Source organism: Bos indicus x Bos taurus, chromosome X (genome assembly GCF_003369695.1).
Source record: "Bos indicus x Bos taurus breed Angus x Brahman F1 hybrid chromosome X, Bos_hybrid_MaternalHap_v2.0, whole genome shotgun sequence".
Lineage (NCBI taxonomy): Eukaryota > Metazoa > Chordata > Mammalia > Artiodactyla > Bovidae > Bos > Bos indicus x Bos taurus.
The window spans coordinates 11275285-11301301 of NC_040105.1; the positions used below are offsets into that span (position 1 = coordinate 11275285).

The window sequence follows — 26017 nt, forward strand, 5'->3', positions numbered from 1 at the left end:
GCCTCCCCCGTGCAGCGGGACAGCTCTGAGGTGGGTTCTGTGCTGGTTCCCAGATGTCCCTCGACACCCACAGTGATTACCTGTCCATCGAGGCACCATTTTTGACTCTCCTCCCTTCCTGTCTCACTGTCCCTCTTACCCCTCTTCCGCCTCCTGGAATCACCTGTTAAGTAAACCACCTGCACCTAAATCCTTATCTTGGGTTATGTTTGGGGGCCCCCACATTCCTCCCAATACTTCTCTCATAGGTTCATTGAGACTTGAATGAGGTAGTATAGACAGAGAGCTTAGTTCGGCCAGGCACATAGTAGATGCTCAATAAAGTTAGCTCTGGCTCAGACTGTTATTAGCACAGTTTCAATCATATTCATTAAGGTCTAGCTCCTCCTGACTCTGAAATCCTGTAAAAATAAATGCAGAAAAATGCTGTGCATAGAGAAAAAAGGTTCACTGGAAAAACACTTGTGTCAGTAAGGGAGCAACTCAACTCACCTCCACGTACTCATCCCTGTCCCCAGACCAAAGAATCACAGAGATTAGGAAGAACTGGCCAAAACAGACCTGGAGTGCTTCCTTCTTAATCACTGGCTCCCTCTTGAAACAACAGTGTGTCACCAACGTCCAAATGAAGGCACTGTTTTTAAGCGAGCAAGTGGGTAGCTGTTTGCAACCCATGTTTTTTGTTATTGTAGCCCAGTGTTTAGAGATTGTAAATCCCCCATCAACCCAAACAGTCTTTAAATTTTACTGAAGTATAGTTTGTGTACAATGTTGTGTTAGTTGCAGGTGTACAGCAAAGTGACTCAGGTATATATGTGTGTGTGTGTGTGTGTGTGTGTGTATATATATATATATATATATATATAGTAGTGAGTGTATGTTAATCTCAGCCTCCTAATTTATCCACCCCTCCACCTTTCCCCTTTGATAACCATAGATTTGTTTTTGAAATATGTGAGTCTGTTTCTGTTTTGTAAATAAGGTCATTTGTATCACTTTTTAAAATTAGATTCCACGTATAAGTACTATCATATGAAATTTGTCTTCCCCTACCTGACTGACTTCACTTAGTATGATCATCTCTTGGTCCATCCATGTTGCTGCCAATGGCATTGCTGTGTTCTTTTGTGTGGCTGAGTAGTTTTCCATTGTATATATGTGCCACCTCTTCTTTATGCATCCCTCTGTTGATGGGCATTTAGGTTGTTTTCATGTCTTGGCTGTTGTAAATAGTGCTATGAGCTTAGCAGTGCATGTATATTTTTGAATTACAGTTTTCTCTGGATACATGCTCAGGAGTGGGATTGCAGGATCATATGGTAGTTCTGTTTGTAGTTCTTAAAGTACTCTCCATACTGTTCTCCACAGTGGTGTATCAATTTACATTGCCACCAACAGTATAGGAGGCTTCCCTTCCCTCCACACCCTCTCCAGCATTTACTGTTTGTGGACTTTTTGATGATGGACATTCTGACTGATATGAGGTGATACCTCGTTGTAGTTTTGATTGCATTTCTCTGATAATTAGTGATGTTGAGCATCTTCTCATGTGGTTTTTGGCCATCTGCATGTCTTCTTTTAAGAAATGTCCATTTTTCTGATTGGCTTGTTTTTGTTTTTGTTTTTTTTGACATAGAGTTGCATGAGCTGTTTGTTAATGAGCTGTTTGTTATTTTGGTCAACCTAAACATTTCTTATGCTAAGAAAACTTTTCTTTTCTTTGGTCATCCAACTCTAAGCTTATTTAGGGGAGCAGTTTAAAACAAATTTTTCTTGATTCTTCAAAACCTCAAACTTATCACAATGTTCTGTTTGATATCTGAAAAATCATTAATTTTGTTGCTGTCCATTCTGCAGCAGAATCATTTCTCTAGTCTTTTGCCAAAATGTTTATTTACAGAAGAAAACTATCTTCGGGTCACTCACTATGTTATTTGCCCAGTCCTTTCCATTCTGCTTTGATTGATTCTCTGTAAAATAAACAGCCATGTCTCTTTTGAAAATTGATCTTAACGTCTTAACAAACATTGCTTAAAGGATGACCAAAATCCACCCTTACGTGCAAAGAAAAGTCATAGAAAAATGAGAGAATCACATCTAATTAGTGTTCAGCATTATAAAATGCTGTGTTGTAAAATACATTTGTATCTGTGTGAACTGCTTGTATATAATAATAAAGTAGCTTTTATTATGAGTGTATTGTTTTTGAAAAAGTCCAGACCTTAGATGGCAGTACAGAAGAGGAGTTAGTCAATTATCCTTATGCACCATCTGTATCCAAAGAACAATGCAACCTAAATGTGGATGTGTGTATTCTTTTACTGCTCTTATACGTGTGTGTTTGTATTAGTCTCTCAGTCATATCTGACTCTTTGCAACCCCATGGATGGTAGCCCACCAGGCTCCTGTGTCCATGGAATTCTCCAGACAAGAATACTGGAGTGGGTAGCCATTCTCTTCTCTAGGGGATCTTCCCAACCCAGGGATCAAACCCGGGTCTCCTGCATTGCAGGCAGATTCTTTACCATCTGAGCCACCAGGGAATATGTGGGTATTAATAATGCACCATTAGATAATGTGGTCTTAGTTTGACAGCAGCTATACGTCATTCTAAGGAAATCAAAACTCTAGTACTACCAAACTTGGTTAGTAACAGTCAATTTAAGAAAGGACACTGTGTCATTTAGTTACCAAGAGCATGGCTTCTGGAATCAAATTGCCTTGGCTTGATTCCTGGCTCCCTAGCCTACTGCCTATGGTCTGAGAGCAAACTAACCTTTCAGGATCTCAGTTTCTCTCTTCAAAATAGTGTGTGCGTGCATGCTAAGTTGCTTCAGTCATATCAGACTCTTTGCAACACTATGGACTATAGCCTGCCAGGCTCTTCTGTCCATGGGATTCTCCAGGCAACTGGAGTGGGTTGTCATGCTCTTCTCCAGGGGATCTTCCCAGCCCAGGGATTGAACTTGTGTCTTTTATGTCTCCTGGGAAGCTCATAATAGTATCTGACCTTTAATACTGTTTTGGCTATTACATGAAATAATCCATACATAATAAATAAGCATCCATGTGTAGGGCATAACTCCAACCCAGAATGTATTAAATGCTCTATAACCATGCACACATAGGAGGAGTAATAGTGACAGTGGCTTCTTTACCAAAATTCAATCATGGCTCCCATTGGAAAGCAGCTTCTTTAGTCATTGAACATAAGCTTTAATCATTAGAAGTTCACATTTTACAGAGCATATTCAAGAATATAGGTGTGAGTACAACGAGGCCATTCCCATACTTTTTCCTTCAGTAATAACACAAGCAGAAGAGGTATGATCTGGAAAAGAATTTAACTTAGTAGAAGATTTTCGATATTCTGGTGACGAATTCTAAAAATAATAGTAAACACAGGCCCAATATATGTTGGCCACTGATCTTAGTAATTGACATGTATTCACCCATTTTAACCTTATAAATGCCCTCTTTTTATCCTAGCATTTTTTTAAAGTCAACTTGTCATTTATTTATTTATTTGGCTGTGTCAGATCTTAGTTGCAGCATACAGAATCTTTCATTGCAGAACACGGAGTCTCTAGTTGTGGCACGTGGGCTTAGTTGCTCCATAGCATGTGGGAATCTTAGTTCCCCGACCAGGGATTTGTGCTATATACTAGGGTCCTTATTGATTATTTTACATATAGTAGTAGTGTGTATCTGTTAATCCCAAACTCCTATTTTATCTCTCCTTCCCTTTCCCCTTTAGTAATCATATATTTGCTTTCTATGTCTGTCAGTCTATTACAAAGATGCATTTTAAAAAAGAATTTAATTTAGTGGTGAGAAATACGAAATGAATGTAAAACTAAATATAGATGCCTCTCTATAAATAATCAATAAGGAAAATCATTTAGCTTTTGATACTAGTTGGTTGAGGTGAAGAAATTCAAAGATATGTGTACACTGAATCAAAAGTCACCATTTTTGTAGGTCACAAATGGCTCCTTATTGGCAATGTACATATGGTTCAACATAATGCTAGCTATAATTTTTTAACATCACATTTAAACAAATTACAGGGCTCCCTGGGCAAGAGTAGCTTTGACAAATACCAGTGTGAAAGCAGAAATATTAGAGGATTCTGGAAAATTCATCACATTGTGATCTGTAACCCAGCTTAGTAGGAGCAGGTATTTCATCATCATAGTTTATGAAGCAAAACGAAGGTTTGTCTTTGAACGATTAAGGTAGTTAAGATCCTGCTGTAACCATTGGAACCACTTAAAACAGATGCAAATGCAGTTCTTTCTAAAATATCAGATGATTGAGCCTCATATGTGTTGATTCTGGAAGCATTCATTGACTGCACTTTGACATTTTTTAAATGCTCCGTTTTTGTGAGAGATCTGATTATTGGTCAATGTGGAACTTCTCTTTTACTGTTGGTTTCAGTTATCCCAGAAAATTCTGTGAAAGAACTCCTCAGAGCACCTGGTACCATCAAGGACAGAATTAAGAAGTTGCTTGCTCACAAGAATAGCATGAGAAAGAAGGTAAAAATGAAAAACATCGCAGAACCCAGAGGGACGCCCACCACAAAGGTTGACTCGGAGCCCTTCAGCTCTGAAGAGAGCATTTCCAGAGATGGGAACCCTCACGGAGAAAAGAAGAGGAATGAAAACAGAAAGAAAGAGAGGCTGGAGGATGAGAAAAGAGATGAGAACCATGTGCAACAGGAGCAAAGCCTTCATGGAGATGTGTTCTGTGAGTATCAAGTATGACTTTTGTTAATTTATGCATCTTATGAAAAGTGAATTGTAGTTTTCCCTGGCAAATGACAGGAAAGAGGAAGATGCCATAACTAAGACGGTGAAGTGAAGTGTGACAGTTAGTCGCTCAGTCGTGTCCAGCTCTTTACCACCCCATGGACTGCAGTCCGCCAGGCTCCTCTGCCTATGGAATGAGTAGCCAATCCCTACTCCAGGGAATCTTCCCAACCCAGGGATCGAACCCTGGTCTCCCACATTGCAGGCAGATTCTTTACTGTCTGAGCCACCAGGGAAGCCTATGTAAGATGGGGTCAGCTTTAAATCTTAAGAAGCAAGGTTCTCTATACGGTCTGGAAACTAACATCTTCTGCAGATACAAAATCACATTTGCTGCTGTGGGATGCACAGGTCAGCCCTTTCCACTTACCCAGGAGGTGTCCTATTTGATGCAGCCCCTCCTTCTGCTCCTGACCAAGGAAGCCTGCTTGTCCTGCCAGCTGGGTCATCTGGTTGCCCAGCTCTGGGTGCAGCGCACCCCTAAATCTCCGAGAGATCCACCCCCCACCCAGGTAGATCTGCTAAGCTCTACCTTTTTCCTTCTTGAAGGCACTTTTTACAGGCACACTCAGTGAAAGGAGAATGTCAGAGTTGTGTGGTTATAATTTTAAAAGGTAAAATAGAGGAACATTCTATATAGAGCTTAAGCTTCAGTTTTCTACATGAGCTAGAGAATCACCATTGTCACCAGTGACTGTGCAGAGCCATCGTCAGCCTCGGCCCCTGAAGGGGGATTTCCATGTTGACCCAGCCTGGGACTTTCCCTTCCATTCTCACCAGGCATCTGTTGCTCCCTCTCTATTTTGCCTTGTCTGTGCTCGCCCCATTGTTGTTGTTATTGTTGTTCACTCGCTCAGTAGTGTCCAACTCTTTGCGACCCCATGGCCTGCAGCATGCCAGGCTTGCCTGTCCTTCACCATCTCCTGGAGCTTACTCAAACTCATGTCCATTGACTCAGTGATACCATCCAACCGTTTCATCCTCTGTTGTCCCCTTCTCCTCCTGCCTTCAATCTTTCCCAGCATCAAGGTCTTTTCTAAGGAGTCACTTCTTCCCATCAGGTGGCCCAAGTATTGGAGCTTCAGCATCAATCCTTCCACCCACTATTCAGGATTGATTTCCTTTAGGATTGACTTGTTTGATCTTGCAGACCAAGGGACTCTCAAGAATCTTCTCCAAAACCACAGCTTGAAGGCATCCGTTCTTCAGTGCTCAGCCTTCTTTATGGTCCAACTCTTACATCTATATATGACTACTGGAAAAACCATAGTTTTGACCATATGGATCTTTGTCAGCAAAGTCATGTCTCAGCTTTTTAATATGCTGTGTTTAGGTTAGTTAGGTGATGCCTAATGAGGTCCACTGGGGGCACCTTTCAAAAAAGATGTTCTAGATGCAGAAACTGGCACCAATATGAATGCTTTGGAAATGTTAGGGAAACACTGCTGTAACATACTCTGTAAGTAGAACACAGCTGTCCCTTGGTATCCCTGGGGGATTGGTCCCAGGAACCCCCGCAGACACAAAAATCCATGGATGCTCAAGGTTTATATAAAACAGTGCAGTATTCATATATAATCTAAACACATCCTCCCCTATACTTTAAGTAGTCTCTAGATTACTTAAAAGACCTAATACAATGTAAATGCTGTGTAAATGGTTTCCTCGTATGCAAGGCAAATTCAAGATTTCCTCTTTGGAACTTTCTGGATTTTTTTAAAAAATATTTTCAACCTGTCATTGGTTGAATCTGTGAATGTGGAGCCCATGGTTATAAATAGCCAGCTATGTATGATAAGCCATATATGATAAACCATCTTTGTTCATTGATTCATACCTTCTTAGTATGTGGGGCTTTAGGGATTTCTTTTTACTGATCAAGTGTTCATTGTTAGCTCCTAAGGGGAATGAAGCAAGTGAAGTTGATCTGGTTCTGGTCCAAAGAAAAACTACATCATCCCATCTGAAACACAAAGGTGAGTAACATATATTAGGAGTGAGTATATTTTAGGAGTAATAGCACTCATAAAGAATATTGAAGAATGGAAGCAAGCATTACCTGGCATCTTTTAATTTTAGAAGTTAGACTGAAACATCTTTTCTGGAATAGGGGAAAATACAGGTTAAGAAGAAAGGAAAGTGAGAAAAGAGGCTGTGTGTTTGTACTGGCTTAAGATATATGTAGATGGACAGCCTGGATTCCAATCTAGTTTAGGAGTCAGGTCTAGTTCCAGCCCTCAGTGTTTGGAGGACTTGGTCAAATCATTTATGACTCTCAGTTTTACTTTCTTGAAAATGGGCACGATTGTAGAATTTTTGTGGCAGCCACATCAAATGATGTAATGTACGTGAAAATGCTTTGCAAATCATTAATGCGTCAACAACCAGTTGCTGCCCCTTATCTCTTTAGCTTTTCCCCTTTCTTTGCCCTTCCTTTATTCTTTAGTATAAACTGCAAAAGCCCCCCATTCCAAGCCAGAGTCTGGTATTCGTTACAAATCAGAAACCTCTCAGTCTTTCCTCTTTTTCCCAGTGGTAATTTCTGACACCTACATCAGAGGTCAGGACTTTTTTCTGTAAAGGGCCAGAGGCTGAATATTTCAGGCTTTGTGAACCATACACTCTCTGTTGCATCTGTCAGCTCTATCACTGCAGCTCAAAAGCAGCCACAGTCAATATGTAAATGAATAGGCGTGGTGTGTTTCAATAAAACTTTATTTGCAAGACCAAGCAGTGGGCCAGGATGTTAGTTTGCTGACCCCAATCTACATAAAAGTAACTGGAGGCACTGGGTCAAAGGTTGTTCTAGCTGACCCTGTACTCCACGCAGTTGTTAGGATTTGTTAAATGAACATTTGTTAGATGGAGCCCCTGGGTGCCAGATGGTTCAACAAAAGACCACAAAAGAAATTTAAATAGACAAGTTTATTACTCCAGGTCATGGGAAACGACATGGCATGGCCTCCAGGGGCCCTAGAGGGAAGTCCAGGCAGAACGTGGGGCACACGCCTCTCTGAGGGTCCATGTGTGTGTAGTGCTTTGGGCTTGTTGGGCTAAGGTTGCATTGATGGATTCCAATGAAAACAATTGAGGTGTTAGTAAGCTTCAGGGAGGTCTTATCTAAGGCAGACACAAGGCCCTGGGAAGCAGGGGAGGGTGTCAGTCACAGGGGACGTTGGGAAAGTCATACAAGGAACTCGCTTTTACGAGTGACTCCGTGGGCTCTTATCTAGGGCTTGCACTTGCGTGAGGGCTAATGCCAGCTTAAGGCCCTCGCAGACTGCAGGGCCAAACAAAATGGATACCAAGATGGCCATACTTAGCTAAACTTGTTTTTAATTGAAATATATTTGATTGATAATGTTGTGTTAGTTTCTGCTGCACAGCAGAGTGATCCAGTTATACATTATAGGTATATATTTATGTTTGCATTCTTTCCCATTATGGCTTGTCATAGGATATTGAGTATAGTTCCCTGTGCTATGCAGTAGGACTTTGTTGTTTACCCATCCTATAGATAATAGTTTGCATCTTTTAGTCCCAAATTCCCTAAACTCTTGACAGCAACTGCAAACATGGCCACGCCTTCCAAAGCTCCCAATGTTAAAACATTTCCTAATCTGCTAAATGATGCTGAATGATCCCTTTCTTAGCAGATTTAAATATCTCAGTTGACTGCACCTTTGACCATGGCATCTGTGGCTGGAAACAGGATATAGGAGATGATTTCAACTGGAATCCTGCGGACGGAGATAGTGGTATGTAGTCTTTACTGATCCATGTCCTGTGGTCTGGTCCTGGAATTAAAGCTATCCAATGATTCAAGGGTAATTGTTCTCATTGCTTGTGAAGTCAGGGTTGTTTGTCACGTTTGGAAGCTTTTAGACCTTCCCAAGTCTCCCCTGATAAATGATTGACTTAGTCCATTTCTCACCCGCCTACCCCGTAAAGGATTCTCCAGCAAACCTCTTCCGTATTCACTCCCCTGCTCATGAAACACAGATGTAGGACTTTGTATAAGGATAAAGAGTATTTGGGAAAAGGTAGAAGGAAGTTGTTTCTTTTCCCCAGTTTACCAGCTATGGTGCTCTGTGGTTGTCTTTTGAGTTTAGGAGGAGGGGGAAAGGAATCTGGAAAGGAAATATTAATATGACCTCTCCCTAAACCTGGAGTTTTAGGAGCGTCACCTCTCAGAGCACTGAAATCATAATGAGCAGCAGATCAGCACTCTGAACTCCTGGACTGGACTTGCCCACCTATCGCTGGAGGATTTCTTTCATTCCAATTAACCTTGAATTTTTCTCTGCTGAAGCTCTGAGTTGCCTACTTTCCACTGTCTACTATTGATGGGCTCTAACTTCCTTTGAGGCAGAGCATTTGGATGGCAGATCCCATTTGGAGCATAAATAGAATTTTGGTCATTTAAAGCTGACTCTGTAATTAGAAATAACTGTTATACTTTCAGGAAATCTGGTTCTTTACCCATCAAAGTGTTTCTTTGGAGAGGTATATGCCCAGCCCTCAGGTAAAAGATCCTTCTAGATCCTTCCTTGACACTGATTCCTCCCTGAGAGCCTTCCTTGCAAGCCCTTACATGCAATCAGGAAACCTGGGTATCTCCTAACAAAAATTCCTGTTAGAACATGGGATTAAGGGAGAGGATAGAAGTTCCCTATTTACAAACACCTGATTTGCAAATAACCCTGAGGTTCACCCAACACGGGATGAATCAGCATTTTTAGAAGGCTGAAATCTCAAGGACAGATCAAAGTGGGCTTGAACTGGAGTAAAAGGGAAACCTACCACAGTGGGTCACAAAAGACTGTAGCTAGTAGAGCTGCTAGATAAAATGTAGGATGCCCCAATTTCAGATAATCAGCACATGCTTTTTAGTATATCTCAGACATGTTGTTTATGTGAAATGCAAACTCCACAGGGCATTCTGCACTTTTATTCTCTGAATCTGGCAAACTTACTAACTGGGAAAGAAGACCAGGCAGTCTCTGGGTCCAATGAAAACTAGAGCAATGTCAATCTGGGCCCTGAGAATGTCTCTAGGAGTTGGACTACCAGAAAACTCCACCCACCCACCATGTCTTTCTCCTGGCTTCTAGAGGAATATCTTCTTTCTGTCAACTTCTTCAAACCCCACCCTAAGAGAGTTTTTGTCCAAGTCCATCAAAGCCACGACCAGAAGGCTGCAGATGAGCAAACATCCACTACACTGGTTACAAAATTCTTGGGAAAAGGTCCTGAGAAACAGAAGGTGATCTGCGTTCCTGCCATCTTCTAACAGAACTTGGAGTGATACATTGCACATGGTGGCTCAGCTCCATGATACCGTTAGTACAAATTCATGTATGTTGTGAATTAAATACCACACTGTGGACCCACCTAACCAGCTAGCCATCTTATATACAACTCAGTGCAGGTGGAAAGTTCTGGAACACAAATTTTCTTCTTCTTTTTTTTAATTAGTTTCTTTTTTTTTTAATTTAATTTTATTTTTTAACTTTACAATATTGTATTGGTTTTGCCCTACATCAACATGAATCCTCCACAGGTATACACGTGTTCCCCATCCTGAACCCTCCTCCCTCCTCCCTCCCTGTACCATCCCTCTGGGTCGTCCCAGTGCACCAGCCCCAAGCATCCAGTATCGTGCATCAAACCTGGACTGATGACTCATTTCATATATGGTATTATACATGTTTCAATGCCATTCTCCCAAATCATCCCACCCTCTCCCTCTCCCACAGAGTCCAAAAGACTGTTCTATACATCAGTGTCTCTTTTGCTGTCTCGTAAACAGGGTTATTGTTACCATCTTTCTAAATTCCATATATATGTGTTAGTATACTGTATTGGTGTTTTTCTTTCTGGCTTACTTCACTCTGTATAATAGGCTCCAGTTTCATCCACCTCATTAGAACTGATTCAAATGTATTCTTTTTAATGGCTGAGTAATACTCCATTGTTTTCTGTTAGCTGAAAATTATCTACAGTGCTCAAAGACCATTAAATTAGATTCTTACCCCATACCTACCACTACCAAGCTTTGTGAATGTGAGCAGATTCCTCAGTTTCTCTAACTCTCAGTTTCCTTCTCTATAGAACAAAGAATTTCAGCCCTAGGATTCTAAAATTCATGTTAGCATGAAAATTTTGTTCCTAAATATTTGAAATGAAAAGGACTTGAGCTTTCCCTGTAGGCACCTAGGGTTCATTTTTTAACAGCTATTTTATTCACTGTAGCCAACCCTTTGCAATGGCCTCATTAACTGGGGGTTTTTCTTCTCTTCCAGCTGTTGGCTACTATATGGCTGTTTCAGCCCTGACGGGTCAGAAGAAGGACATAAGCCATTTGAAACTTCTCCTCCCCAACCTGCAACCCCACAGCAACTTCTGTTTGCTCTTTCATTACCGGCTGGCTGGAAACAAAGTAGGGAAGCTTAGAGTGTTTGTGAAAAATAGGAACAATGCCCTGGCCTGGGAGAAAACCTGGAGCACCGATGAACTGTGGAGGATGGGGAAAACTCAGCTGTATCACGGAATTGATACTCCCAAAAGCGTAAGTGGAAAACTGTATAAAATGAGATTATTTACATTCTTTTTCAGTGATTTAACAAAGCAAAACACTTACTGAAGTACCTAGGCCTTGGGGCTACAGAGATGAATAAGACTTTCCCCTCCACTTAAGAGCTTATATTCTGGAGTGAAATAGGCAAGGTATTTAACAGCACAACTAATGATAATACTTGTCAGATGCAGGCATATCATATTCTGTGGAAATGAACTGCTCATGTGTCAGGCTCCTCCCACCAACTTCCTTCCAAACCAGGCCCTAAATTCCTTACTACATAAAAGCACATCCTGCTCATTGATTTTGTGCCCAGCACTTATCACAATGAATGGAAACTAAAAGGTCATTTTCCAAAATATTTATTTTATTCAAGTATAGTTAATTTATAATGTTGTGTTCATTTCTGCTGTACAGGTGATTCAGTTCTACCTCTATATACAGTAAGTCCCCTGCATATGAATGAGTTCTGTTCCTAGAACACATTTGTAAGTCCAACAAATTTAGCCAAGGTACCCATCTAAATCAATTGGCTATATAGTACTGTACTGTAATAGGTTTATAATACTTTTCACACAAATAATACATAAAAAAAAAACACGGAAAATAAAGAAAACATTTTAAATCTTACAGTACAGTACCTCAAAAAGCACAGTAGTGCAGTACAACAGCTGGCACACAGGGGCTGGCTTCAAGTGGACAGGCAAGAAGAGTTACCGATGGAGGAGGGAGAGGAGGTGGGAGATGGTAGAGCTGAAGGATCATCAGCAATAGGAGACAGAGGACGAGCTGGAATGTCACTCACGCCTGACATGAATGGAACGTAGGTTCGCATCTCTGAAAGCTAGAAACTTGAAAGCTCATATGTAGGGGATCTAACTGTAATTCTTCTTCCTAATCTTTTCCATTATGGTTTATCACAAGGTACTGAATAGAGTTCCCCGTGCCCTACAGTAGGACCCTGCTGTTTATCCATTCCCTAATAGTTTGCATCTGCTGCAGTTGCTGCTGCTGCTGCTGCTGCTAAATCGCTTCAGTCGTGTCCGACTCTGTGCGACCCCACAGACGGCAGCCCACCAGGCTCCCTCGTCTTGGGATTCTCCAGGCAAGAACACTGGAGTGGGTTGCCATTTCCTTCTCCAATGCGTGAAAGTGAAAAGTGAAAGTGAAGTCGCTCAGTCATGTCTGACTCTTCGAGACCCCATGGATTGCAGCCTACCAGGCTCCTCGGTCCATGGGATTTTCCAGGCAAGAGTACTGGAGTGGGTTGCCGCTGCCTTCTCCTAACCCCAAATTCCCAATCCACCCCTCCCCCACCCCACCTTGGTAACCGCAAGTCTGTTCTCTCTGTCTGTGAGTCTGTTTCTGTTTTGTAGATAGGTTCACTTGTCTCATATTTTATTTTATTTATGTTTTGGCCCCAATGTGCCACATGTAGGATCTTAGTTCCCTGACTAGGGATCAAACCCATGCCCCCTGCATTGGGAGTGCAGAGTGTTAACCACTAGACTGCCAGGGAAGTCCACATTTGTGTCATATTTTAGATTCCACATATGACTGGTATCATACGGTGTTGGTCTTTCTTTGTCTGACTTACTTCACTTAATGTGATATTCTCTAGGTCCATCCATGTTAGTTCCTGGTCCAGGGATTGAACCTGGGCCCTGACAGTGCAAGCTCCATGTCCTAACCAAAAGACCATCAGGGTTATATATGATAGTGTATATATATTAATCCCAATCTCCCAATTTATCCCTCCCTACCCTTGTCCCCTTTGGTAACCATGTTTATTTTCTATGTCTGTGGCTGTGTTTTGTAAATAAGTTTATATGTACTATTTTTACCACTATTTTTTTGGATTCCATATATAAATCATATCACATTTGTCTTTCTATGTCTTACTTCATTCAGTAGGACCAACTAGATCCATCCATATTGTTGCACATGGCATTATTTCATTCTTTTTTATGGCTGAGTAATATTCCATTGTCTTTTCATACTGTTCATGGGGTTCTCAAGGCAAGAATACTGAAGTGGTTTGCCATTCCCTTCTCCAATGGACCACATACTGTCAGACCTCTCCACCATGACCCACCCATCTTGGGTGGCCCCACACAGCATGGCTTAGTTTCATTGAGTTAGACAAGGCTGTGGTCTGTGTGATTAGATTGACTAGTTTTCTGTGATTATGGTTTTAGTGTGTCTGCCCTCTGATGCCCTCTTGCAACACCTACTGTCTTACTTGGGATTCTCTTACCTTGAACATGTGGTATCTTTTCACGGCTGCTCCAGCAAAGTGCAGCCACTGCTCCTTATCTTGGATGAGGGGTATCTCCTCACCACCGCCCCTCCTGACCTTGAACGTGGAGTTCATGAACAGTATGAAAAAGCAAAATGATTGGATACTGAAAGAGGAACTCCCAGTCAGTAGGTGCTACTGGTGATCAGTGGAGAAATAACTCCAGAAAGAATGAAGGGATGGAGTCAAGGCAAAAACAATACCCAGTTGTGGATGGACTGGTGACAGAAGCAAGGTCTGATGCTGTAAAGAGCAATATTGCATAGGAACTTGGAATGTTAGATCCATACTACTACTAAGTCACTTCAGTCGTGTCCGACTCTGTGCGATCCCATAGACGGCAGCCCAACAGGCTCCCCCATCCCTGGGATTCTCCAGGCAAGAACACTGGAGTGGGTTGCCATTTCCTTCTCCAATGCATGAAAGTGAAAAGTGAAAGTGAAGTCACTCAGTTGTGTCCGACTCTTAGTGACCCCATGGACTGCAGCCTACCAGGCTCCTCCATCCATGGGATTTTCCAGGCAAAAGTACTGGAGTAGGGTGCCATTGCCTTCTATGAATCAAGGCAAATTGGGAGTGGTCAAATAAGAGATGGCAAGAGTGAGCATCGACATTCTACAAATCAGAGAACTAAAATGGACTGGAATCGGCGAATTTAACTCAGATGACCATTATATCTACTACTGTGGGCAGGAACCCCTTAGAAGAAATGGAGTAGCCATCATGGTCAACAAAAGAGTCCGAAATGCAGTACTTGGATGCAATCTAAAAAACAACAGAATGATCTCTGTTCTTTCCAAGGCAAACCATTCAATATCACAGTAATGCAAGTCTATGCCCCAACCAGTAACGCTGAAGAAGCTGAAGTTGAAAGGTTCTTTGAAGACCTACAAGACCTTTTAGAACTAACACCCACAAAAGATATCCTTTTCATTACAGGGGACCGGAATGCAAAATTAGGAAGTCAAGAAACACCTGGGGTAACAGGTAAATTTGGCCTTGGAATACAGAATGAAGCAGGGCAAAGGCTAATAGAGTTTTGCCAAGAGAACGCACTGGTCATAGCAAACACCCTCTTCCAACAACACAAGAGAAGACTCTAGGGAAAACTACTAGACCATTCAGGTATGACCTAAATCAAATCCCTTATGATTATATGGTGGAAGTGAGAAATAGATTTAAGGGACTATATCTGATAGATAGAGTGCCTGATGAACTATGGACAGAGGTTCGTGACATTGTACTGGATACAGGGATCAAGACCATCCCCATAGAAAAGAAATGCAAAAAAGCAAAATGGATGTCTGGGGAGGCCTTACAAATAGCTATGAAAAGAAGAGAAGCGAAAAGCAAAGGAGACAAGGAAAGATATAAGCATCTGAATGCAGAGTTCCAAAGAAGAGCAAGAAGAGATAAGAAAGCCTTTCTCAGTGATCAATGCAAAGAAATACAGAAAAACAACAGATTGGGAAAGACTCTTCAAGAAAATTAGAGATACCAAGGGAATATTTCATGCAAAGATGGGTTCAATAGGGGACAGAAATGTTATGGACCTAACAGAAGCAGAAGATATTAAGAAGAGATGGCAAGAATACACAGAAGAACTGTACAAAAAAGATCTTCACAACCAAGATAATCACGATGGTGTGATCACTCACCTAGAGGCAGATATCCTGGAATGTGAAGTCAAGTGGGCCTTAGAAAGCATCACTACAAACAAAGCTAGTGGAGGTGATGGAATTCCAGTGGAGCTATTTCAAATCCTGAAAGATGATGCTGTGAAAGTGCTGCACTCAATATGCCAGCAAATTTGGAGAACTCAGCAGTGGCCACAGGACTGGAAAAGGTCAGTTTTCATTCCAATCCCAAAGAAAGGCAATGCCAAAGAATGCTCAAACTACTGCACAATTGCACTCATCTCACAGGTTAGTAAAGTAATGCTCAAAATTCACCAAGCCAGGCTTCAGCAATATGTGAACCGTGAACTTCCTGATGTTCAAGCTGGTTTTAGAAAAGGCAGAGGAACCAGAGATCAAATTGCCAACATCCGCTGGATCATGGAAAAAGCAAGAGAGTTCCAGAAAAACATCTATTTCTGCTTTATTGACTATGCCAAAGCCTTTGACTGTGTGGATCACAATAAACTGTGGAAAATTCTGAAGGAGATGGGAATACCAGACCACCTGACCTGCCTCTTGAGGAACCTATATGCAGGTCAGGAAACAACAGATAGAACTGGACATGGAACAACAGACTGGTTCCAAATAGGAAAAGGAGTACATCAAGGCTGTATATTGTCACCCTATTTATTTAACTTATATGCAGAGTACATCATGAGAAACGCTGGGCTGGAAGAAGCACAAGCTGGAATCAAGATTGCCAGGAGAAATATCAATAACCTCAGAGATGCAGATGACACCACTCTTATGGCAGGAAGTGAAGAGGAACAAAAAGCCACTTGATGAAAGTGAAAAAGGAGAATGAAAAAGTTAGCTTAAAGCTCAACATTCAGAAAATTACGATCATGGCATCTGGTCCCATCACTTCATGGGAAATAAATGGGGAAACAGTGGAATCAGTGTCAGACTTTGTTTTTTGGGGCTCCAAAATCACTGCAGATGGTGACTGCAGCCATGAAATTAACGGATGCTTACTCCTTGGAAGGAAAGTTATGTCCAACCTAGATAGCATATTCAAAAGCAGAGACATTACTTTGCCTACAAAGGTCCTTCTAGTCAAGGCTATGGTTTTTCCAGTAGTCATGTATGGATGTGAGAGTTGGACTGTGAAAAAAGCTGAGCGCTGAAGAATGGATGCTTTTGAACTGTGGTGTTGGAGAAGACTCTTGAGAGTCCCTTGGACTGCAAGGAGATCCAACCAGTCTATTCTAAAGGAGATCAGTCCTGGGTGTTCTTTGGAAGGAATGATGCTCAACCTGAAACTCCAATACTTTGGCCACCTCATGCGAAGAGTTGACTCATTGGAAAAGACTCTGATTCTGGGAGGGATTGGGGGCAGGAGGAGAAGGGGACGACAGAGGATGAGATGGCTGGATGGCATCACTGAGTCGATGGAGGTGAGTTTGAGTGAACTCCGGGATTTGGTGATGGGCAGGGAGGCCTGGCGTGCTGCTATTCATGGGGTCGCAAAGAGTCGGACACGACTGAGCGACTGAACTGAACTGGACTGAACTGAATATTCCATTATACCACACCTTCTTTTCCCTTCATCTGTCGATGGACATCTAGGTTGCTTCCATAACTTGGCTATTGTAAACAGCTCTGCAATGAACATTGGGATGCATCTGTCTTTTCGAACTGCAGTTTTCTCGGCACCCAGGAGTGGGATTGGCCTATCATACAGTAGCTGTGTGTTTAGTTTTTTAAGGAACTACCATACAGATCTCCATAGTGGCTGTACCAATTTGCATTCCCACCAGTGGAGTAGGAGGGTTCATGACGATAATTAAATTTCTTCTAGCCTGGGTTTTGAAAAGAAAATCGTATTATTCCTTTAGTTTTGCTTTTTTTTTTTTTCTTAGTAGGAAGGAATTCCAAAATTTCCTCTTAAACTTTACTCTTCTCAGCTTTCCAGGGCTTTCCAGATTCTTTTAAGTGTTGCAGGAGCCCTGTTTTCTCTGATTGTAATTCACTCAGTGTAGATACCAGGCATCTGGAAAATACATTACCATATATTCAGTGTCAAAGCCTGTTTCTATGGAATAGGGACATATGAATTGAGTTCAGTTTAATAGCAACTAAATAGTGGAACTTTATCATTGATTTAAATATTTGCAAGTAATTTTTTATTCCCTCTCCTTTATTAGATTATTTTTGAAGCTGAACATGGCGAGGGCAAGACTGGAGAAATTGCAGTGGACAGTGTCTTGCTGGTCTCAGACTTATGTCCAGATGGCCTTTTACCCGTGGATGGTTGAATGTTACTGTTATCTTTTATATCTTTATATTTGGCTTTTATGTCAGTTCTCTGTTTTTTGACAGTATATCATAGATCCCCTCCCCCATTTTAGAAATACAAACTGAAAATTGTGGTGTTCAAACAGACTCATTATTGTAAGATGCCTTTCTTTATATGATATACTGATATTTGCTTTAAATATAGTACCATTGTGTCTTCTCATTCATTTCTGAGTCTATCAAACTTGGACGTATCAGTTCAGCCCTCCCCACCCCAGTACATGTGATGTGTCTACATGATTTGGTGAACCACTTTATGTAACATTTCTAGAATTACAAAAAAAAAAAAAAAGCAACACAGAGAAATGTTTAACTATTTGACTTTTATGGCACTTCTTGGAAACTATAACATCACAGATAGACTTTTACGTAACTGGCTTAGCCAGATCTTTCACAACCAAGTTTGTATATTTAAGTCCTTTGTAATAATAATATCCAAATAATCACCTTGTGTCATGGTTTAAGTTTTTCTAAGTAAGAAAATATGTTGTTGATTGTATGTTTAATTATGTGTATGGTTATTTGCTTTGCTAGAAAATGTGTTTTATATTCTTTTTCTGTGAAAACACTTATATTATTTTTAACTTATATTCTTGAAAATTCTTAAAATTACTTGCTATTATGGAAACACACGACTGCTTTCTGAGGCCTCATAACTATGATGCTAACTAGCTTAAGTTATTGAATTGACGGTCTCGGAGAATTATCTAAAATAAAAATTATGCTAGTAACCAGGTTGCAAAAAAGACTATTTTGTCTTTTTCTCTTGTCTATTTCTCTTTTCTTCCAAATTCAAGAACTTCTTTGTGTGGTAATGAATCCTGAGTGTACATTCCTGCGGATGAAAGTATATTTTGTTTTAAGATTCTAGGTTGGAAGGTGGTTCGGGACAGCTCCCAAACAGAAGATTCCCCAGATATTTGCCAGTTAGCCCTGGAAGCAACAAAGGCATTGACCTGTAAAAGGAAGGAAAGCGAGAATGTGTCCACCTACTAATCCTTAAAATTTGTAGCCTTTTTCTTAAAGATTTTTTATATTGAAACTCATTGTATCCTTCTTCTTCTTTGTCTTTTTCTTTTAAATAAGAAGGATTATGTAAAAGAAAAAAAAGACAAGAAGAAGGAGTACCAAGGGCTTAAATCGACCTTTTAAGATGGTGGGGAAAAATACATTGTTTTCGTTTAGTGTGAAGTTCTTTTCCCATAGAAAGTCGACACAGGACTGTGGGATCTGTTAGGATAACTACTAGTTACAGAAACCCCCAAAACAGTGTTTCTAGTGAGACCAGATGAAGAACTGCCTGGCTCAGTGAAATCAGCCCACAGAATTGTAAGACATAATAATATTATAAAATGGTTATGTTAAGGTGCGAAAATGAAAATGTGGGGTGGTTTGTTACATGGCAAAAGTTGACCGACACAAGTGATTTCTATTATATGACGGTGCTAGAACCTGAAGAAGACCTCCCCCACCATGTCTCCTCAGTGACCAGGGAAATTTGAGAGCATAGTCATGGCTTAGAGTAAAGGAAGATAGAGAGGAGGCTGTGCAGTGAAGGCCAGTCAGTGCCCCAGTAACCCATGTGATAGGAAGAGATGTTAAACTGAAATGAAATAGGGAGGCCTGCAATTATGTTACATACAGGGAGAAAATCAATATGAAGCTGATTTAAATTAAATTTAGTAATAGTGCACATTTCTCTAGTATCTGTAGCAGAGACTTCTAGTTGCCTACCCAATAGCCTTTCTCACCTTTTTCCTTACCAGTATGACCATGTATAAATATATATGGGGGGACTGCAATGTGTTCAACTAAAAGGCTGTGTTTCCCAACCTCTCCTACAGATGGAGGGGCTCACTGAAGTCATTGGTGAGGCTTCCAGGAAGGATCATTAAAGAAGGCTCTCAGCTGGCAGCTCCTTTTGCCATTTCCCTCCCTCCTTCCTGCCTGCAATGTGATTGTGAAGGCAGGAGCTCTGGGAGCTGCCTTGTGACCATGAGGGCAAGGGCCACAGCCTATGGTGGAGTACACAGCTGGAGGAAAGCTGGGTTCCTGATGACATGGTGGCATGTCTACACTGTCCCACACTGGTCACTGCTTGACGTTACATGAGACAAAAAGAAATCCTCTCTTGGCCTATCTAGGATTCCAAACAAAACACAATCCGATGTCATGTGACCATTCTTCTTGAGCCCCAGAGGGCTGCCTTGCCATGTCCACTGCAAGAACACAGTCTTTGGGACTAACTTCTTGGACGTTAAACACCAATATCTTGTTTCGAATTCCAGTCCACAGCCTATAATCATGGATCTGTAGCCTGCAGCAGCACGGAATCCCATTGGATCCCTTTGGCGAACCTAAGGTCAAATATTTCAGCCACGACTCCCATACCTGTGGACCCTGGCCACTACTCAACATGGAACTCCCCTTGTCATTCATCCTCTCCCACTCTCTCCCCCCTCGCTGTTATGGGCTCCCTCCTCTGGACACTAACTCCCACTCATTTCTGCCCCTTCCCCATCACACCTGCTCCTCTCCTAAACAAGGAGGAATACCTTCAGCTCGGGCACTTGATGCGTCCCGAAGAATGCACTGATCTCTAGCGTGGCCTGATGTCACCTATATTTTTGGTGCTCTTCTTTTTTCCTCAGGCACAGAATACTTGTGGGATTACTCTGGAATTCTTTTACCTGAAGATGTTTTCAGATGTCAAGAACCGTAGCCCTACTTGCAAAGCTAATAAGTTGACCTGTCACAGTTTTATTAGGTATCAGTAGAAAAGACAAGCCTCCTGGGTCAGAGACAGACTTTATTTCTCATGGGACAACAGGTAGCATAGGCCTCGGTCAGTCCACTGCCCCTTACCCCCCACCCCGAGTCTCCCAGCGGGTGGGCCAACAAAGAGGCCCATCCAGAAGGATGCCAGGTACAGGGTGAGTTTGTGTCCCAGCTGAGGAGTCCTGAGTTAAGGAAAGCCCCACACTTATAAGGGGACCACTAGCCCACCTGCCCAAACTTTGCCCTAGAAGGAGACTGTTTTTTTGGCTTTGTCAGGAAACAAATCTGCTCTCGAGAAATAAGATACTGTCTCTATTCTCCCAGGCTGTGTGCCCCACCACTCTCCTTGATAAGACAGCACAGAACAAAAGCTGCCAACGCCTTTGTATAGAAAATGGGCAGAAACACGCAAGACCCATGGAGAATGGCCTCCCGACAGCAGCCTCTTAGCACCTTTCAGGAGTCAGTTGGGTGAGGGGATGGCAGTGCGAAAAGCTGGGCAGCAGTGTGGGCTCCTGAGAAGTTTAGAACTTGGCAGCTAACATTCTCACCTTTGATACTACTGCTTTCTGGAACTTACTTTTCCAGGACCAATGTTTAAATCTTTTTCCAATCAGACCAGAAGAAATCAGGTGAATTAGTTTCTGCAAAATAAACAGACATAAAATAAAAGCATTCTATGTTCTGAGAGAGAACTATCAAATTTTTTTATTTTTTGTAATTTTATTTGTATTTTACATTGGGGTAGAGTTGATTTACAATATTGTATTTCAGACGTACAGCACAGTGGTTTAGTTAAACATGTACATATATCCATTCTTTTCCAGATTCTTTCCCCATATAGGTGATTACAGAATATTGAGTAGAGTTCCCGGCACTATACAGTAGGTCCTTGTTGATTATCTACTTTATAGAAATGTGTATATGTTAGTCCCAAACTCCTCATTTATCCCTCCCCCTCACCTTTCCCCTTTGGTAACCATAAGTTTGTTTTCAAAGTCTGTGAGTCTGTTTCTGTCTTGTAAATAAGTTCATTTGTGTCATCTTTTTAGATCCACATGTAAGTGGGATATTTTCAACCTTTTTCGTTTTCTTCTTCAAGTCAGTGAAACAGTGACTGCAAATGCAGATCGCTGTGTTTGGTCTCCACTCAAAGCCTTATCCTGTGCTACATGGAGGCAGCTTCATTCTGTGTGGCCAGGGAACAGCAAAGCAGTTAGCAATTTGGGATTTCTGTAAATGTGTACAGATAGGGGTTCTTCCTTCCTGTGGAAAATGGAGTTGTAGATTGGTGTAGTTATTTATGACCTCTGGGGAACTCTTACATCTTTAAATATGCTAGCCTGCTTCATAAAAATTCCATCCTTAGCACATATGTGAAAAAACTCTGTACCACAGTTTGCAAATTGACTTTTATCTGAGAGACAGTTGTGGGGCGGTGAGAGCCCCTCCTGGAGCGGAGGAGGGCTCCCCGAAGTGGGTTTAGAATGGAAAGGTTACATCTGCCTATTTTTTACCGAAACCTGTCCTATGTATATCTCTAGTCGGTTTGGGAGTGTTATAGAAATTGTTCTCCATTTCTAGGTCGTGGTTTTGTTTGTTATGGTTTCTCCCACCCTGTGCCACTTTCTAGACCATGATGGGTGGCGGATTCAGTGCAATTAGGTGAGAACCAATTACTCTTTCCTTCTCAGTAATTTCTTTGAGAGCCTATATATGTATTTCACTGGCAATGTTGCTCAAAACACATTTGGAAGTGCCTTTTTCGGGTACAAAAATCGTACAGAAGACTTGATATGTTAATTTATGGTCACGCATCGTTTATGACCAAAAACAGCACATCTTACCAACCCAGGACTCCACTCCTGAGTATATACTCCATAGGAACGCATCATGGCACTGTTTATAATAGTCACACTCAGTTCAGTTCAGTTCAGTCGCTCAGTCATGTCCGACTCTTTGCGACCCCATGAATCACAGCACGCCAGGCCTCCCTGTCCCTCACCAACTCCCGGAGTTCACTCAAACTCATGTCCATCGAGTCTGTGATGCCATCCAGCCATCTCATCCTCTGTCATCCCCTTTTCCTCCTGCCCCCAATCCCTCCACAACTCAAATATCCATCGCGTCCTTTTTCAGTAGAAAGGATAAATAAACTGGTATATTTATTCAGGGAAATATTAGCAAGAAATAAGAACGACCAAACTAATACTACTCACAGGAACACTGATGAATTTCTGAAATATGGCACTGATCAAAAGAAGCCTGGGAATTCCCTGGTGGTCCAGTGGTTGGACTCCATGCTCTCATTGCCAAGGGCCTGGGTTCAAACCTGGTTGGGAAACTATGATCCCACAAGCCACACAGCACATCTGAAAAGTAAAAAAGAAAAAAAAAACAACAACTAAGTACATATTGTGTGGTTCCATATATAAGTTCCCCCCAACACACCCTTATATGAGTTTTGAGATCAGATGCAATGAATCTATGGTGGCGAAGATGGCCTTGTGTTTACCCTTGGAGAGGGTGCTAGGAAGTAACGCAGGGGACTTCTGGGGGTGGTCCTTGCTTCACTTAAGTGAAAGTGTTACCCCTCTTAAAGATGAACCTCTTCAGTGTGACTTGGGGCCTGCTGACTTGGGACATGAGTTCATCTCTCAATACAGGCAGGTTGTGACTGCAGGTCCACAGACTCATGCATAATCCAGCCCTAATGACTTTGACCTTGGGGATGTCCCCTAGCCTGCCATCCAGGATACCCAGGGACCTTGGCCTGGAGATAAATGGCTTTGGAACCCGCCCGCAGCACTTCTTGGCCACGCTACGCAGCATATGAGATCTTAGCTCCCTAATCAGGGATGGAACCTGGGTCCCTTGCATTGGAAGCACGGAGTCTTAACCACTGGGCCACAAGGGAAATCCCAGCATTGGAATCTTGAGGAGTGGGTTCAACAGGCCCAGGGGTTCAGGCCTGAGTATCTTCTTTCCTGCTGTTCGGGTGCCTGGGACCCCCATCTCCGCCACATTTGTTGGTCTTTCTGGACAGTGATAAAAGTTTCCACATCCCCCTTTGTTCTCCCTGTCACTGTCCTTTTAGAATGCTTTTCCTCCTGAATTTGAGCTGGAGTCCCCCAGCTCCACCGCTGAAAGGCACAGTTGGCCCTTCCTTCCCTTGGTTTCTAGCTTCTCTCTCAGAGTTCCCGCAGTGCCCTCTCGTGGCAGCTTCCATGCACATGGGTGGCTGCTAGCAGGAAGAAGGCAAAAGAGGACTGTCTTCAGCGTCTCTTGCTTCCTCTTCTTCCCATTTCTCCTCTCCCTAGTGTTTTGTGAACTCATGCTTCTTTCTGGGTACCCTGAACCTTCCAGTCACTCACCCCTGAGCTCTTGAAAATCCATGCTTGCAGGACTCTCATTCTCTCCCTGTTCACCCTGTCAACATTGACTTGTCCTCTGTCCCATTCTGTTGATCTCTGACAAATGAAAAGGAAATGGCCCTTATAAAAAAACTCAGGCTTAAGGAATAAAGAGCTGGAACTGTAACCACACTAAGTAATTATTGTTGTTCTTTAGTCACTGAGTCGTGTCCCACTCTTTTGTGATCCCATGGACAGTAGGCCGCTAGACTCCTCTGACCATGGGATTTCTGAGGCAGGAATACTGGAGTAGGTTGCCATTTCCTTCTCCAGGAGGTCTTCCTGATGACCCAGGGATAGAACCTACAGGTCCTGCATTGACAGGCAGATTCTTTACCACCAAGCCACCAGAGAAGCCCAAATAATATTTACTCTTTTGTAATAGTAGCTTCCACTGCCTTAATACCAAGCAACAGGTAAGAAGGCACTTTCAGCACTGTGTAAGATCAGGGATTCTCCTCTGATGATTCAGATCACACAGCTGCATTAAGATGGAGGCTGAGTCAGTGTTTGCTGGTAGCCAGCAACAGAAAACAGACCTCTGCTAACCTACAGAACAGGAAGTTATAGTAAGGAAAGACGAGTGTGTGTGAGGATGGAAAGCCCAGCAACCTAGCCTTGGAAATAAGCTCCAGGGCTAAAAGTGGATGGGAAAAACCCACTGTCGATCAGGAAGCCACCATCTGCTGGAAAAATCTCGTACCAAGTTACTCTCCACATTGTTCCACAAAAGTCACTTTCCACAGAGAGGTGTGTGATCAGGCCACCTTGGGTCATGTAGCTGCCACCTGGCTAGGGCAGAGCAGGGCACCTGATGGGCTGTTCAGAAGGTGGGATGAAAGCTGGGTTGCAAAACCTGTCCGAGTCCACCACATGAACGCCGTCACATAAAAGCTGGTATTGAGTACATGGAATTGTCCCAGCCAACATAGCAAGCTAAGTGATTTACTCTTGTCATGACAAGGAGTTGAACACCTTCATCGTCTTCAGCAGCTAGAAACCTAGGTGGTGTTTGGGTCAGGTTTGAAATGAATAATAACAGAAATACTATTGTATGTACCAAATGATGTAGCAACTACAGTGTGGTAGGTTGTTATGGGGGGAAGTGAGGCTGAAATGGAAAAACTGTTTCTCTTGGGCACCATAAATTAGAACGGTACACTTCTGGGCAGATGCATCTCCTGCTGAAGACTCAGAAGACCTGGGATGAGCATGGTTCTCCTTCATATTCTCGTTCCTGATGAATGGTCGCTTCTGGCAGCATGCCCTTGTTATGTGGGGAAAGGGGGTCTGTGGATGCTATGTACAGTGGTGAATCTGGGACAGTAAGCCTTCAGGCTGTGGGGTACAAGCACGAAAGACCAAGGAAGCAGCATACGTCAATGGATTTTAGTTCACTGCTTACATCTTGCACTTCCCTGGTGGCTCAGATGGTAAGGAATCTGCCTGCAATACAGGAGACCTGAGTTCGATCCCTGGGTTGGGAAGATCCCCTGAAGGACGGCATGGCAACCCACTCCAGTATTCCTGCCTGGAGAATCCCCATGGACAGAGGAGCCTGGTGGGCTATAGTCACAAAGAGTCAGATGCATGCTGCTCCCCTGATGAAATGCTCTTACAAAACGACATCCTTTTGAAAGAAAACCCTGAGAACTAAATGCAGTGGAGGCTCTCACAGAATAGTCCACGTCACAGGTAGATGCGTTCCTCACGGTAACAAGTCACTGACAGAGTGACGTTCCAGGGGGTGGGCTTCAGCTCGAACTTATTAACAGGAACGCGGGAGTCAGCTGAATAGACAGGTGGCGGTATTTGAGTTGGTAGCGGTGGTATTTGAGTTGGTATCCTTTCATCCCATCTCTTTTTGTACTTTTTCTCTATTTTTCTGATTACATGGATTGTGAAGCCCTCCCCTGCCAACAGTGACCAAGTAGTATCAATGTTGTTTCTCTGCCTCTTGAATGATATGTACCACCAAGTAATGGGAGCCTGGCTTGTGGATCCTTCATTCTCTCCTACTCTGTTGCCACAAATCTATGGTAGAAGAACTTCCCTTCCAGAGAAAGGGCAGAATGGAAAGAAGGTGTGGGAAAGGAGAACAACCGGTATGGAAATGACCTCCGGGTCACCCCAAGGGCAAGAGGATATTAAAC

The 26017-nt window shown here is 42.4% G+C and overlaps 1 protein-coding gene across 1 annotated transcript in view; it reads left to right on the forward strand.

Moving 5' to 3' along the window:
• EGFL6 (EGF like domain multiple 6) overlaps nucleotides 1–18112 on the forward strand; it is a 41797-nt gene extending 23685 nt beyond the window's left edge. The window contains 5 exon segments of the mRNA XM_027534720.1: nucleotides 4444–4755; nucleotides 6713–6793; nucleotides 8474–8575; nucleotides 11123–11388; nucleotides 17523–18112. Of these exon segments, the coding sequence (XP_027390521.1) occupies nucleotides 4444–4755; nucleotides 6713–6793; nucleotides 8474–8575; nucleotides 11123–11388; nucleotides 17523–17633 (872 nt within the window). The 3' untranslated portion in view covers nucleotides 17634–18112.
• The last annotated feature ends 7905 nt before the right edge of the window (nucleotides 18113–26017 follow it).